Source organism: Bombyx mori, chromosome 17 (assembly GCF_030269925.1).
Source record: "Bombyx mori chromosome 17, ASM3026992v2".
NCBI lineage: Eukaryota > Metazoa > Arthropoda > Insecta > Lepidoptera > Bombycidae > Bombyx > Bombyx mori.
The window spans coordinates 847855-864340 of NC_085123.1; the positions used below are offsets into that span (position 1 = coordinate 847855).

A 16486-nucleotide genomic window follows, 5' to 3' on the forward strand; every position below is an offset into this window, starting at 1 on the left:
ATTGTACAGTTTACCCTATGGATCGTAATTAATAAAAACAATTAGACATAAATCATATGATACGTTAATAAAATTTAGCACGTGTTTTATTTCTTAGGTTGTGTAGATGAACTTATCTATTTTCGTTTGAATAAACAAAATAATTCAATGACATTTCAATCCCATTAGAGTTTCATTTCTGCATTAAGTTAATGCCAATCAAAATATACACTGTATATGTATATTTTTAAAGTTAACCTCGAGATACATAACATGTAAGACTAGTTTCTTGCCAGTTCTCAGGACGGGGGCTAGTTTTTGTGAATTAGCGGTAATTCTTTTTGATGTTCAACACGTGTGTACTTTCATTTATGTTGAATAAAAAATTATTGATTTGATTTGATATAATGCGAGGTAAATATCAAGTTCCGTTAGGTGTGCGTCTGATAATAAGCAGTTATCTTTAAAAACTTAAAAAAAGATATTTAGGAGATCTGAGCAGTACAGCATGGCGCGTGCCGGGGACGTACCTGACGCTGCCGTACTCGTTCTGCAGGATGGCGTCCTCGCTGTCCTGCTGCCCCGGGGCCACGTAGAGCACGCCGATCTGTTCGCAACACTCTCACTGTAACATCCTGCCGCACACTACACGCCTTGTGAATAATGTTCCACTGTAAACCGCGACAGTTCCAATACTGTGTACCGTAAGGGGGGAGGAGGGTTGTCCACTTCTGAACATAGCTACTCATGTATATAACCGAATGGTAAACAGTCGACGTCGCCCCAAACACGTCATTACGGATCCTCCCGATCCATTCACGGTGCTTTTAGGTACCACAAGCACCGGTCATCGTTCTCGTCGAACCCGTCGCTTGCGACGAAGGGCTCGACGAGTAAATTAACCCTCAGACACAGCCCACTGAGTTTCTCGCCGGATCTTCTCAGTGGGTCGCGTTTCCGATCCGGTGGTAGATTCTGCGAAGCACTGCTCTTGCTAGGGCCAGTGTTAGCATTAGCAACACTTCCGGTTTGAGTCCCGTGAGCTCACTTACTAGATCAGTGAATTTAGAATAGCCCTTCAAGGAACAAACGAAGTTTTATAGTAATATCTTCGGTAAATAGTTCAGAACATTTTTTTAAGTTATTGGAATTAATGGCCGCTATTTTCAGCAACATGAGTTTAATGTAAATTTAATTATTGTCAGATCTCAATATATACGGTGCATATAAGCTTCGTTATGTTGCGATACTGATAACAACTCTGATGATTTGAGAGATTATTTATTGATAAGCTTGAGGTACCTGACAAATGACATAGTACAAATCGGCTCACGAAATGACTCTAATGCAAAATGCACCCGTATGCAATGTAACGTGCGCGCTTTTTTTTTTTTTTTTTTCCCTACCTCAGCTGGTAGCCTGGAGCGGCTATTCCAGCGTAACTGTGGCTAGTAGGTGAGCTCACGGGGCTCAAACCTGACGACGTTGCTAACACGAACCCTAGCAAGAGCCGTGCTACGCAGAATCTACCACCGGATCGGAAACGCGACCCACTGAGAAGATCCGGCGAGAAACTCAGTGGGCTGTGTCTATGGGTTAATTTACCCGTCGAGCCCTTCGTCGCAAGCGACGGGTTCGACGAGAACGGTGACCGGGGGCGCGCTTGTCCGTACACAATCTATTTGTATTGAACAAAGTACGATACAGTAGAGGGGGTGGAGAGGGGGGGCTCACCTTGTAGGTCTCGATGGGCGGCATGAGGTCCAGGTTCTTGATGGTGCGCTGGTCCTGCGCGCTGCTGACACGGAGCGGCCGCTGCGACAGCGGACTCAGGGTCGTCGGGCTCTCACCTGCCACACCGCGCCGCGCATCAGCACGCTACCAGTCTTACTCATAGTCTTACTGGTGGTAGGACCTCTTGTAAGTCTGCCCGGTACCACTACCCCGCCTATTTTTGCCGTGAAGCAGTAATGCGTTTCGCTTTGAAGGGTGGGGCGGCCGTTGTAACTATACTGAGACCTTAGAACTTATATCTCAAGGTGGGTGGCGCATTTACGCTGAAGATGTCTATGTGCTCCTGTAACCACTTAACACCGGTCCACCCATGTAAACAATAAAAAAAAAAAGACGCCCGGGAGGCGGTGGTAAGGACAGATCGTGGCGACTCACCAGGCACCGGGGGCGTTATGGGGTATGTGCTCATGTTGTGGTACAGCTGCAGGAAAACGAAGGAAGGAGTCAACCCGCCCCCGCTGGCGCCTGCGCACCCGCTCCCGCTGCTGCTCGTGGGCGCACCCGCCGGCCCGGTGTTTATCGGCGGGGCGTGGTTTGGAGTTTGCCTGTTTTCAAGTTTATGAGTTTTTAGCCAACTTCAAAAAAGGAGGAGATTCTCAGTTGGACTGTATGTTTTTTTTATGTTTGTTACCTCATAGCTTTTGACTGTGTGAATCGATTTTGAGGATTTTTTTTTATTAGAAACTTGCCGCTTCCCGTGTGGTCCCATTTCAATTAAGTTCAGTTCTGATAATGGCATCCATGAGAAAACCATATACGTCTTAAATTTACTGCATTAAGTACGTGCGCGACAAATAGACGAATAACTAAATAACTCAATATCACGCCAACCGATTTCGATGATTATTGTTTTTAGTGTATATTAATTTGTTTTGGAATATAATTTTTTTTTCTATTTGAAGTCGGTTTTTGTTAAAGCATGTCTATTTACAATTAGTGCCGTTAACGTCGACAAGGGCTTCGAAGTTGATGGTGTTCAAGGTACCTAGATACTACACCACCCTCGTTAAGAACGCGCCTCTCAACAACAGACTAGTTGGGGAATTAACTTATTTGCATAGCAAGTATTCTCTGGACGTTTTCGCTGGCACTGTTGACAGTATTAGACCTTGCTTTGTCAGTTATACAATAGCGTATTTGGTAGTAAATGTGTAATAATGTAAAATTTTCATACAATGTTATGTATAGTTTTTTTTCTTCTAGTATTATACAAAGAACCGCTTATTTACCAATGCACGTAATAAAATTGTGTTAGCATTTAGTGTGAGATCCATGTATATGTTACCCGTAATGTTCTGTGCTGATGTATAACATGTTGGTACCCAAATAAATAAAATAAAATGATTTAAGGCTTCTATTGATCCAACAGAATACGTGGTGGTGCAGATGTAAAATAAACATATTGTTACGCCGGTAAGACTAACGCTATCTATCGCCTTATAGCTGAACGAAAAATCTAAGGATTTAGTAACATCTAGAATGCTCGAGAAGTACAACGCCATCTATAGTCAGATAGCGGAAACACACATCGAAGGTACTCGACTTGTGTAGAATGTTCTCGATGATTCTAAGGATATCGTATCGACTATAAAAGCGTTGCAGAGATTGTATGTAGTCAGTCAGTAATCGGAACTACTCGCAGCGAAACAGCGAACGGATCACCTGAAGCGAAGCAGAAAAAGTGAAGTAAATATAGTGTTTTGAGTGTTCTAAGTGTTGAATACAGTTTTAATTTGTATTTTGGAGGAAATTTTTATTTATCCCGAACGCCAGCGCGTAACAATATGAATAAATGAGCTACCGCAGATGTGTGATTTGTAGAAAGCATTTGCCTTCATTACTAAACTAGCGACCCGGCCTCGCTTCGCTTCGGATACTGTAATTTATTATTGATTTCTCCAATATTTAATGGATGTTATTATACATATAAACCTCTTCAATCACTATCTGTTAAAAAAACCGCGTCAAAATCCGTTGCGTAGTTTTAAAGATTTAAGCATACATAGGGACAGATATAGGGACAGAGAAAGCGACTTTGTTTTATACTATGTAGTGATATTGTCCTGTTGTTTAAGGCGTCACAATTGCTTGATGTTGGTCGGTGTTGGTACCTGTGGCGGCGCGTGGGGCTCATGACGGAGATGGTGTTGGAGCGCTTGGAGCGCGCCAGCGGCGGCAGGTCGTCCCGCGCCGGCGCCCGCGGCGGCTTGCTGCGGGACTCCGGGACTGCGCCCTCGCTGGCGGTCTGCGCACACACCCCGACCACTACATTACAAGCTTGCACAACGTTTGTGTCCCCTACTGCAATTCGATTCATATTTGGAGCTTCGCACCAAAATCATATAGTTTATATTGATATGACATTTTCTAAATCTTACATAAATGTAAAGATCTGTGATATCTATATTATTAATACGTAAAGAAAAAACTTTGTACCCCTTTTTACGGAAATTGCGTGGGCGAAGGATTATGAAATTTCCCACACTTATAGAAAATATAGAGAAGGAGTGCACAATGTTAATATTTTTTTTAAATTATGCATAAATTATTATAATTGAATCCATTAAAAAATTTGACAGACACACGCATGCATATTTGTTTATTGTCAAACTTTTGTTATTGCGTATAGTCTGTGGTCAAACTGAGAATAGTTTAAATATTGTTTGCCTTTGTTAATATTTGTCTAAAGTGTACCTAATCTTGGCAAAATTTATTATTATAGTATATAATGGTCTTTGACAAAAGACCCTTAATAATGTTCAAACTTATAATTTAAATTTATTATAGTCGAATTTCGATTACCGAGCGACCACTAGTTTGTAATTATTTAGCCGAGTTCCCGCATTCCACACTGAGCATAGTAGTAGTACGAGCAGGCGCGTTACCTTCTGCAGCTGGTGGTGCGCGGTGTCGTCGGCGGCGGCGCGCTGCCCGCTGTCCGCGCCCGCTCCGCCCGCGGCGTGGCCCGTGCCTGCACACGACAGCGGCTCGCTCGTTACTGCTGCTCGCACACATGTTAGTGTTACCGTGTTAGTCCACTTAAAGAAGCGTTTAATACGAAATCTTCGTTAAGACATGCGCAAATTACACTAAAATTAAAATAGGTGATTTTGTGCAAAGGCTACTTTTCGTAGTTGAACGACAATGCACTTATTTGACGAGACTGGTTCAATTAAGCCTGACCGACTAAGCCCTTAAGAAAATATATCAAAAGGAAAAAAAATGAGCACCCTGTATCATTAATTTAACAAACAACAAAAAATATTACTTAAATATTCAAGAAAATGCTAACAATTTGTCTATATAAAATGTTTTTTTTTTACATACGAATTTCATGTTAAAAGCAAAAAAATCAATTGAACACCCTGTATCGTTAACTTGTTAATGATACAGGGTGTTCAATTGATAACAGGTTAACCAAGTTAACAGGTTAACAAAGAACACAAATAACTACATATTTAAATAATAAGAAATCACTGGCAACACAGTACTGTGAGCTCTAATGGGTATGTACCACCATTGCGTGATCCTATCGCACCACAGTGATAGGGTCGGGCATTGCAATTGGATACAATAACATGGGATTCAATGCTGAGAAAATAATAGCCACAAAAGAAATTCATAGTAAGGGCCCACACCGCGCAATGGAATACATAATGTTATAATAATCATTAATATTCAATAAGCAATAAGCCATTTGTTGTTTTGTAAAATATCGTATTGTTAAAGCAATAGTTTAAAGGGCATATGCATATAAATACTCCTGATAAATATTTATTATTATTTTTGTTAAGAGTTTTTTAAGGTGAAAGAATTAGGTTTTTTATTTTATTTAATTTTTTATTGCATAGATGGGTGGACGAGCTCACAGCCCACCTGGTGTTAAGTGGTTACCAGAGCCTATAGACATCTACAAGTAAATGCCAACCCACCCACCTTGGGTTACAAACCCACCTTGAGATATGAGTTCTAAGGTCTCAGTACAATTAAAATAGCTGCCCCACCTTTCAAATTGAAACGAATTACTGCTTCACGGCAGGAATAGGCAGGGTGGTCGTCCTATCCGTGCGGACTCACAAGAGGTCCTACCACCAGCAATTGCGCAAATTATATTTTTACGGGTTTCATTTTTATTACACGATGTTATTCCTTCACCGTGCAATTCAATCGTGAACATTTGTTGAGTACGTATCTCATTAGAAAAATTGGTACCCGCCTGCGGGATTCGAACACCGGTAATATCACTACATGCGAACGCACCGGACGTCTTATCTTATCTTATGACGACTTCAAACGATTTTTATTTTTTATTTTATTTTAAACCTTATGTTTTAAGGTGGAAGGTGGAATTTTCGTTGTTGATGTGTGTCTACTCACCAGGGTCCGACTTGTAGGTGACGAGGTGCGGGTGCGCGGCGAGCGGCGACGTGCCGCACATCTCCTCGGGGATGGCCTCGCACGACACGCGCATGTCGCTTTTCTTCGCCGCCTTCTTCGACGCGTGCATGGACGCGGCCGGCGTCCTGGGGGGGACCGCCGGTCAGTCGAGAGGGGGACCGAGGGGGGACGCACTCCTACATGATACCACGTTAACCCCACCCGCGATGCCAAAGCTCGGTGATAAGCTCCCAAGGTAATTCACATTGAAAAAAAAAATTTATAGTAAGAGAGTGCATTTGCTTTACATTGACTGTGGTGGGTAGCCATCATACCATACAAGATATTTGATAGATGCTTGAAACTCGCTTACGACATTTTCAAGACAAGCTTGCATATATACAAGTTCCGAACAACATTCGGACAATCGGTCTACCGAGCAATATCACCCGCCCGGTGGAAGATCGTCCCTCCGTAGTTAAGCATCCCACTCTGACTGTTTTGTTACACGTGCGAATACAAGGAGCACTAATAGAATATAGTACGGGGTCTCGTTGTGAGCACACGCCAACTAAAGGCGTGGTCTATAGATAGATAGTTAAGGCCAAAAACAATACAGACTATTTTCTGTAAAATAATTTACTAATTTATATGTTTCATTTAAGGTGGGGTTTCTGAAAATCTTTATTTATGTATAGCTGACTTCACATTAACTAACCGTTTCGCTGTTCACATTGTCTTAACCAGAGTATTTATTTTTTTAATAATTTTGAATTTTTGAAAGTAGTATACAGAGAGTAATGACACTAACGTGGGTTCGACTCCCGGGAGGAGGATCATCTCGTCTAGTTCTTCGTCCTGGAGCTTAGGCTGCGCACTCAGCTTCCACGAGGACGACATCTCCGGAGAAGAGTTCGAGCGACGCACCGGGTGGCGGGACTTCCCCTGGGCACAGACAACCGCACACGGTACTAGACTTGCCGACAGAGGCGGCGTTTAGTCTAATTACAATATTATATTGATGTTCTTTTTTAATTATTTTTATTGCTTATATGCGTGGACGAGCTCACAGCCCAGCTGATTGTTAAATGGTTACTGCAGCCCATAGATATCTACAACGTAAATGCGCCACCCACCTTGAGATATAGGTTCTAAGGTCTCACGTATACATTACATATACGTTACAACGGCTGCCCCACCCTTCAAGCCGAAACGCATTACTGCTTCACGGCAGAAATAGACAGGGCGGTGGTACCTACCCGCGCGGACTCACACGAGGTTCTACCACCAGTGATTACGCAAATTATAATTTTGCGGGTTTCATTTTTATTACACGATGTTATTCTTTCACCGTGGAAGTCAATCGTGAACATTTGTTGAGTACGTATTTCATTAGAAAAATTGGTACCCGCCTGCGGGATTCGAACTCCGGTGCATCGCTCGACACGAATGCACCGGACGTCTTATCCTTTAGGCTACGACGACCTCTAAGAATGTGTAAGGAATGATCTAGATGAGCGACTGACCTCCTGTGCGAGGAGCAGGATGTCGTCGTCGCCGGCGGCGCTGGTCGAGCCCTGTCTCTGCGGAGACCCGGGGATGTTGATCGGCTGCGTACTCATCCTGTGCCGCCGATACCAATACATCGTTACATATCGACGCTTGAAAAGCAAACGTGACTAAGCGACAATAATTGCTTTGTACATAAATGATAGGCAATAACCATATTCGATGCGCAAAAAATATATATTTCCAGGTCTATTAAAATCATTTCAATCCTACAGCTAGATTCGTTAAAATAAATTTTGCTTTCAGGTATTTCAACTTTAAATTAGTCTACTGTAAAGTTCACGCATTGTCGCTTAGTCTCGTTTGCCTTTCAAGCGTCGATATACATTTGTGTTCAGTCGCCCTTAGAATACGACAGGATTGTATGACACCGCTGTTGGGGTAAGACAAGAATGAGACCAGGGACCGATGACGAGACAACAATCTTATTACTGGCATTTTGACCAGGAGCAGTGTGAGTTTGTTATTTAAAGAATATCTTGATTAAAAATGTTTATTGTTAAATCATTAAGTAACTCAAAGAAATGTTAAAGTTATAAATACACCCAGGTTTGTGATCGTGCACTAACGATTTGTGGAAATAAAGTTAACGCGTCACGCGAATCATGCTGACAAAGGTGTTCGGTAATATATCACTGAACACGGTGAGATAAAAGTAGGTGTGTGCGTCACTAGTGGGTACCTGTGGGGCTGGTGCAGCAGCGGCTTGGACACGACGGTATCAGAGTTGGATTTGTGCAGGTCGAGGGCCGAGCGGCTCGGCGGTTCGATCTCCGCCCGGGACTGCGCCTGCCGGGAGAGACGGTAAAGAGTAAATAATCATTTAGTTTTAGACGAAAGGTAGTTATCTTGTTTTTTGGCGTATGGAAGACGTACGACGTTGCAAGTGCTCAGTGTGCTTAGTGCGAGTTTTTTTACTTACCTCTAGCGGTCGCCCCCTAGCGCCAAACGAAGGGAAGCTGTTCCAACGACATACGACTTTGAATTAACTTTTATGCGATCAAGAAATTAAAAAGCTAGAATTAAGCACACTGAACACAGTTCGGTCACATACGTGTCAAATGACAAGCTGATAAAGATAAAAGGTTAAGGACGAGTCACACTCAGTCATCTCGCACGAACTAGGATCCACTGTACCACGAGAACTACAGAGTGATATCCGTACTTATTTAGTTTAAAGCTTTTCTTTACACGACAGTTTGGTCGATACGGAATTCGAACCCATGATTTTTGATCCGAAAGTCACGGGCGCTAACTACTGTGTCACAGAGAAGCTCTATTAAGAAAGAGTGAAAAGAATGGAATGGAACCTGCTCGACTGTATTCATGACTAGTGGGTACAAATCGTATGGCACAATTATCAAGTGAGTTCGCAAAATAAATCAAAAATTTAATAATATACGAAATAAGTCAGAATATTGTTGTGCAATAAAAATAATAATAACAAAGCAATACCTAATTAATTGTTTTATCATTCCTGTTCTTTAAAATTATACCTTATGTTTATAATTATAAGCAAGACATTTTCAAAATAAGATACAAACCCAGTTACAAAGAATATAAACCTTTGCAATGTTACTTACCTGCTCTTGTTTGTTGTCGTCGTTAGATGGCGGTGGCGTGAAGGGCGCGGGGGGGTCGACACAGGACGCGGGGGGCGGCGCGGCGGGGGGCGGAGAGGGATGAAATATCATCGGGTTGAGTAGCGCCGCCACTTCTTGTAGCGGCGACTCTAGCTGGTAGTCCCAGTTCATCTGTATACATTTAAATAACTTATTATATTTTCATGTCATAAGCGCGTTAACGGCGCTGCGTAGTCATTACGGATCCTCCCGATCCATTAACGGTGCTTTTAGGTACCTCAAGCACCGGTCATGGTCCTCGCCAAATCCGTCGCTTGCGACGAGGGGCTCGACAAGTAAATTAACCCTCAGGACACAGCCCACTGAGTTTCTCGCCGGATCTTCTCAGTGGGTCGCGTTTCCGATCCGGTGGTAGATTCTGCGAAACACTGCTCTTGCTAGGGTCAGTGCTAGTAACACTCCAGTTAGAGCCCCGTGAGCTCACCTACACGTCAAGGAGAAGCTGAAATAGCCTCTCAAGGCTATCAGCATAGGTAGGGAAAAAAAAGAAACCCGCTGCGTGCCGTAAATTGGCGGGAATCGGGACTATTTCCAAATTCAACACAAATTTTCAATGGTTTTTCTTAGGGTAATAAAACCAATAAATTTGAGTTTAAAATGGTTCCGGAAGCTTACATTTTTATATACAATATGTTATTATACATAGTTGATTATAAAATATACACAAAAGCTGAAAGAACTAGAATATTTTATACGAAAAGGTTTTTACTCGTTAATACAAAATATAGTTTTTGCACATAGCAGATTTAGGTTTGACAGCGACAATTTGGAATATTGTTTAAAATTGTGTAAAATTTGGAATCAATGAACTGACGTAACGTGATGGATTCCATTTGTATTTGTGTGAGACCTCACCGTTATTATGTGTTAGAGATTGCGTTCCCTCACCTGGTTCTGCACCCGCATGACCCAGCTGACGTCGCCGGTGGGCGAGCGCACGTGTATCTCCGCCCACCCCCCGCACCAGCACGGGCACGCCCCCCCTCCCGCGAGCTCGCCCACGCGCGACCAGCTCGTGTCGTCCGTGTCCTGTACGGAGCGTGCCGGCTCATGATATTGTCGTCGCTGGCTCTCTGCACCATCAGACGTGCCTCTCGGTCGACATTGGAAACGAACACTGGTGGTACGACGTCTTGTGAGTCCGCACGGACCACACCCCACCTATTTCTGCCGTGAAGCAGTAACGCGTTTCGGTTTGAAGAGCGGGGCAGCCGATGTAACTATACTGAGACCTTAGAACTCATATCTCAAGGTGGGTGGCGGATGTCTATGGGCTCCAGTAACCACTTGATACCAGGTGGGCTGTGAGCTCGTCCACCTATCTAAGCAATAAAAAAAAGAACAGTGACGTCACAGGCGATAAAGTATAAAAGTTAAAATCATTTTATGCTTTAAACTATTATAAGTCGCTAATGTGGTCGTAATTTTATTGTCTTATCGACTTTAAAAGTAGACGAACATAATTAAAGCTCAACTCTGGTCATGAATGGTCAGCGATGATCATGAACTTCACCATGAGCGCTTAGGAGAGTATCCAAGCAGTGTTTGAATAAGAATACGTCACAACTAATAGTTTAAAAAAATACAATTTTTAAAAACAACTCACCTCCTGGTAGTTCCAGAAACTTTACCTGCAAAGTCTCAACTCAACCATAGAAGAGTGGGTAGTACCTTAAGCAGTCTGCTATTTACCTAATTTCAGTGAATGCTTACCACCTCCTTGGATATCCTTTCGAACCGCTGTGAGAATTGGTTGAGGACTTCGACTAGAGGATCTGTTGTCTTATTGTTCTCCGATGAATTTTGTCTGTGAAATAATTTACTTATACAGTTATATAACTCTTTTTCTACAATCAAACACGACATTATTTCTATGTTTTAAGTACAGAATAAGGATTGTCAATGAACGAAATTCTCGCTTTTTTGGAACGAAGTTCCTTATGGGACGATGCGGAGGGGAACCGGGAAAAAACGTCCGTAACGTAAGATTTTTATTAGTAATGCACACAGTGTTCGACTTAACTTTGTAATAACGTACAAATTAGTAATGCACACAGTGTACGATTTAGCTTTGTAATAACGTACAAATAATAACATATTTTTTATAAATCATTATGTAAACCCGAATAATTATTTTCTGTATACCTCGAATAGAACTTAAAATTAATATTTTTATAATAAGGAACTTCGTTTCTATCCGGTGTCCCACGACACCACACCTCTTTCTTTTAATTAGCAGTTCTAAAACATGAGTCGTAAAGGTAGCAGACAGTAGTGTAATATTTTTAGCGTTATTTTTAATGTAACATACAGCATTGTAAACGTTTATTGCATTGCAGTTATTTTATATACGTTCAAAACACAAATGTGACCAAGACGTCTTTAGCGGAGTATGTACTCACCTTCTTCAGTGCGCTCCTTGAAGTTTGATCGAGCTGGTTTTTTATTCGTTGCCTCATCTAATCGTGACTACTAGATAATTCCGTTTGTATACTGAATGAAGCGAGCGTGATTCACGATTTAATATTAGCCATTTCCAAAACTAACTGCACAAAAGCATGCAAAGCGTATTTGATGTCTAATGGAAACACTGTCTAGAACAATTATGTTTGTTTCGCATAGCTTTTTGTAGCTTAATTGCTAAAGAATTTTGCCAGCCCGACATAATATCGAGTTTGGCAACGGAAAATTTCTCTGCCTACGTTAGGACTATAGTAATACTCTTCTTAAATCTCGTTTGAGGATATTTCAACTTAATTATAAGTATTTTCAAACACCGTTTTAAGTTATGCATAAGTCAAATGGACTGGCTATATTTTTTTACATACGTCGTATGTAAAAGTATGATACCTTTAAAGTTTTTGTTTTAATTTTCATGTTTTAATACGAAAATATTAAGAATATTGGGAATCTTTACTATAAGGCACATCTTGAAAGCTGTTCCTCACGTTATTCCATTTTTGTTGTTAATTCTGGGCGTTGTAAACAGTATGTTGTGATTACTAAATTTGCGTTTATTTGCATGTCCCTTTTAAACTTTTCTTAGTACCTTTAAAGTTGTTTCCCGATATTTTCCGGCATATCTATAAGGTCGGCCGTGGTAAATCAACTGAGTCGTTTCAAAATTAATATTTAACTATATGGTGTATATATTTAGATATGTACTTTTTTGTATGGTATTTTAGGTATTTATATTTGTTAAATTCATATGCTTAATGTTTATATATTATATGTATTTATTTAAATTTATATTTAGTAAGACTATATTGTACAGCATTTATTTTTCCCTGAATTATCAACCGAAGTACCTATTACGTTCTTTTCTGTATCACCCTTTGTCGACTGGTAGATTATTTCTTAGGTACAGGGTGGCCCATAAGTCCTTTGAAAAGTAAAATTTGAATAAAACGAACAGGGCGCGCGTGAGCGGTGCAGGGGAAGCGGGGGGAGTAACTTCGGTTTCTGGGAATTTAGTCGCGATGGAGCGTTTTACCGGAGCGGACCGTGCGTTTTGTGTGCGCGAGTTTTATAAAAACGACAATTCGGCAACCGTTGCGCGGCGTAAATTTCGAGAACACAAAGGTTTACACAACTTTGACGACACTCCAACTCTTCAAACGATTAAGAACTGGGTTGCTAAGTTCGAGGAGACCGGTTCGACGTTAGATAAACCGCGGTTGGGTCGCCCAAGGACGTCACGTACGGAACAAAACATAGACACAGTGACACAGTCTATTCGCGAAAATCCGACACAGTCAACTCGTAAGCGCGCCAGAGCATTAAACGTATCCAGGACATCGTTACAACGGATTTTGAAGAAAGATTTACATATGCACCCTTACAAAATTCAGTTGGTTCAAGAATTAAAGGAAACTGACGGTATTCAAAGACAAAATTATGCGAATGAAATGTTGAATCGGTTTACTTCCTTCAATAACATAATGTTCTCTGACGAGGCTCATTTCCATCTTAACGGGCATGTTAGTAAACAAAATTGCCGCTATTGGAGCCCCATCAATCCAAAACTTAAGCATCAGAAGCCCTTACATAGTCCGAAAGTATGGTATGGTATGGTATGGTATCCTAGGGCCTTACTTCTTTGAGGATGGCAGAGGGCGCGCAGTTACTGTTACGTCGGAGCGATATGTGGCTATGATCGAAGAGTTTTTCATACCAGAATTGCCAAACTTTTCAGGCTTTAATGCCAGGACGTGGTTTCAACAGGATGGGGCCACTTCTCACACCTCTAACACTGCTATGCCCGTTATCCGTCAACTTTTTCCTGGCAAAGTTATCTCTAAGAGAGGAGACATTTCCTGGCCTCCACGTAGTCCAGATCTGACCCCGATGGATTTTTTTTTGTGGGGCTACCTTAAGGCTAAAGTATACGACACAAACCCGCGGTCAATTGAGGCCCTAAAAGAAAACATCCGCAGAGAAATGACAAGCATTTCAGCAGTGACGTGCCGCGCAGTCATCGACAATTTTAGACGTCGTTTGCAAGAGTGCCGTGATCGCAACGGATTACATTTAGGAGATGTTATTTTCAAAAAATAATTCCCGTTTTTTAAGCTTTTTATGTAAATAAAAATTTTATTCATAATGTAATTAGTTTTATTTTAATAAATTTTTTTTCATATCAAAGGACTTATGGGCCGCCCTGTATTAAGTCCGCAAACGCACATTAATATGCATGAAGTTTAATAAATAAATAAAAATTATTCCATTAGGTAATGTTATTGTATCATTGTGTAACAGCGCACTGAGTTTCTCGCCGGATCTTCTCAGTGAGTCGCGTTTCCGATCCGGTGGTAGATTCCGCGAAGCACTGCCCTTGTTAGGGCTAGTGTTAACAACGTCCTCAGGTTAGAGCTCCGTGAGCTCACCTACTCGTTCGGTGAATCTAGTATGACCTTTCAAGGTCACTAGAATAGGTCGGTAAAAAAAGTGTAACTAGACCCCTCGCATGGCACGGCTGGACTGTGAGGGGATGACAGAGTCCTCAGACCTACATACATCAATGTTACATAAAAAAAAAACTTTTCAAAAGCGAGCCAAAACCATACATGATTGGAGTCTCCTTTTAAGCGTACAAGCCTGTACTAGGAGTATACTTTCGCGTGGTGTTTCCATGAGCCGTCAAATAGTATGAAAGCATATTAGTCGTTTTAGTAGGGGCGCTTGGACCTGGTGGTGTGTCCGCTGGTGGGCGGCAGGAGGGGGGCGTCGCAGCATGACAGGGACGAGCAGCTGGTCTCCGTGGAGCGGCTGTGCTGCAGCGACCGCTTGCTGTAGCTACACACGCACACACACGCTGCCTCACACCGCACCCCGCCCACACCACGTGTACGCATTGACCAGTAGGACTTATTTTTTTATTGGCCTTGTAGGCAGACGAGCATGCGGCCCACCTGATGGTGAGTGGTTACCGTCGCCCATGGACTTCAGCAATGCCAGGGGCAGAGCCAAGCCGCTGCCTACCGCTTAGTACTCTCCACAAGCCTCGTTTGAAGAAGGACGTGTCGTCCACACTAATTGAGGCAAGGGTAGGGTAGCCACCGATCCAATATAAACGAGAGATGGACTTAATACCTCGCCGTGTGGCCACCCTGGCTTTGATTGACCGACGAGTGTACGAATAAACGCGATAAATCAATTTCATTAAATATTTATTCCAATTTTGAGCAAACCAAAAATCATTTTCATTTAAAATTTCAACTATGATGGTGCTAATGATTTTGTTGAATACGGCCGCGATTATGTTTTGAATTCATAATTTGATATAAATAGTCGGCCACATATGGAGTATTTTACGTGTGGTCATCAACGATTCACGAACGCGATTATTTATGTTAATTTACATTTCCATAAAAGACTTATTACTAAAAAAAAAAATTTTTATTTTCTTTTATTCTGTTTATAATATAATATAAGTGTAGCGTGCGGTGTAGGCGATAGTACCGGTTATAAAAAGCCCCTTGTTATTCACGAAGGAAACTCGGAAAACCTTAGTTTGGCGTCGACTGAAAACTCACAACTATTTTAAATTTTAAAATGTTTTTAGTTTATTTAGACGAACGAAGCGTACCCGCAAATTGTTCTGTTTCTCTCTAACGCGAGTGTTAGAAGAGGACGGATTATTAGTCTAGTTTTGCGTGGTCTAGTACAAATGCAGTCACAGGATAAAGACAGGATAATTCGGATATGATAAAATTGTTTTTTTAATGCTACTTTCGACGTTATGATTTTAGCTCTTACAGAGTGAATCATCGATAGATCGACTCTTTATTAATACGTATAAAGTGCGGAGAGTCGGAATATCGACTATTGCGCAGTTTAATTATAGGTATTAGGTATTGACCTTTAAGAACGTGTCTTATCGTCTTTTTAATAAGTCAATAACATTTATAAGTAAAATAATACTAAGTAGACAACAATATCATTGAAATTGAAAAAAAAAATAACACGATTTTAGAAGTATTGCAGAGTTTTCAGTCGCACGACTAACTTTTACCAACCCAGTTTCACAGAAATATAGACCTTATTGCGTGTTCTTAAGCGTTAGTTGGAGTCACCAAGAGAAAGCGTAAAGCTCAATCGTCTATCCCTTCCCCCAAAACCGGGCCAAGTTTATACCAACAAAAACCATTATATAGTGAAATTATCAATCAACAAACAAACAAATAGACAGACGGAAAAGTTCGATTTGGAATATCCGACCTCTTTCGAACTTATTTAGTTTCATATCACGGTCGAGGTCAGACAGAGCCGAGCTATCGAATTACAAATTTAAAATCACCAAAGTTATTGAAGATAAGTTTCTTTCAGTATTAGTAGATTTTGGAAGGCAACTTGCAAAAGCTAAGTAGTAAAGCTTACCGTTTTACTTCGGGCGGGTTTTGTGCTTGCGACGGGCTGTCCTCGGTTGTCTGGCTGTCGCTCGTCGACTCATTAAGCTGTGTCTGGAATGTCAGCAAATAAGTGACGTTTTTAAAAGAACTAGCTCTCTGAACTACCGGTACTGCGGGTTGTGTATGTCGACCGCTGGGTGACCGCGCTCTGACCTGGGACATGTGTAAACTAAACTACGGTAAGGGCCAATTAATTCTTATATTTATAATATA

The 16486-nt window shown here is 41.5% G+C and overlaps 1 protein-coding gene across 6 annotated transcripts in view; it reads right to left on the reverse strand.

Annotated features, from left to right (window-relative positions):
* Positions 1 to 16486, reverse strand: part of LOC101745506 (tuberin) — a 40229-nt gene that overhangs the window by 6871 nt on the left and 16872 nt on the right. For 2 of the 6 annotated variants that reach the window (XM_038016689.2, XM_038016688.2), the window contains exons 21-34: positions 16242 to 16324; positions 14550 to 14657; positions 11076 to 11169; positions 10251 to 10391; positions 9303 to 9473; positions 8402 to 8508; positions 7677 to 7773; positions 6962 to 7095; positions 6151 to 6296; positions 4659 to 4774; positions 3885 to 4018; positions 2149 to 2318; positions 1714 to 1829; positions 510 to 586 (exon numbers count right to left, since the gene is read on the reverse strand). In XM_038016689.2, coding sequence (XP_037872617.1) covers positions 510 to 586; positions 1714 to 1829; positions 2149 to 2318; positions 3885 to 4018; positions 4659 to 4774; positions 6151 to 6296; positions 6962 to 7095; positions 7677 to 7773; positions 8402 to 8508; positions 9303 to 9473; positions 10251 to 10391; positions 11076 to 11169; positions 14550 to 14657; positions 16242 to 16324 — 1694 coding nt within the window. The remainder of the gene's footprint in view (positions 1 to 509; positions 587 to 1713; positions 1830 to 2148; positions 2319 to 3884; positions 4019 to 4658; positions 4775 to 6150; positions 6297 to 6961; positions 7096 to 7676; positions 7774 to 8401; positions 8509 to 9302; positions 9474 to 10250; positions 10392 to 11075; positions 11170 to 14549; positions 14658 to 16241; positions 16325 to 16486) is intronic. The other 4 variants (XM_062673240.1, XM_038016691.2, XM_038016690.2 and 1 more) reach the window with 3 other exon arrangements.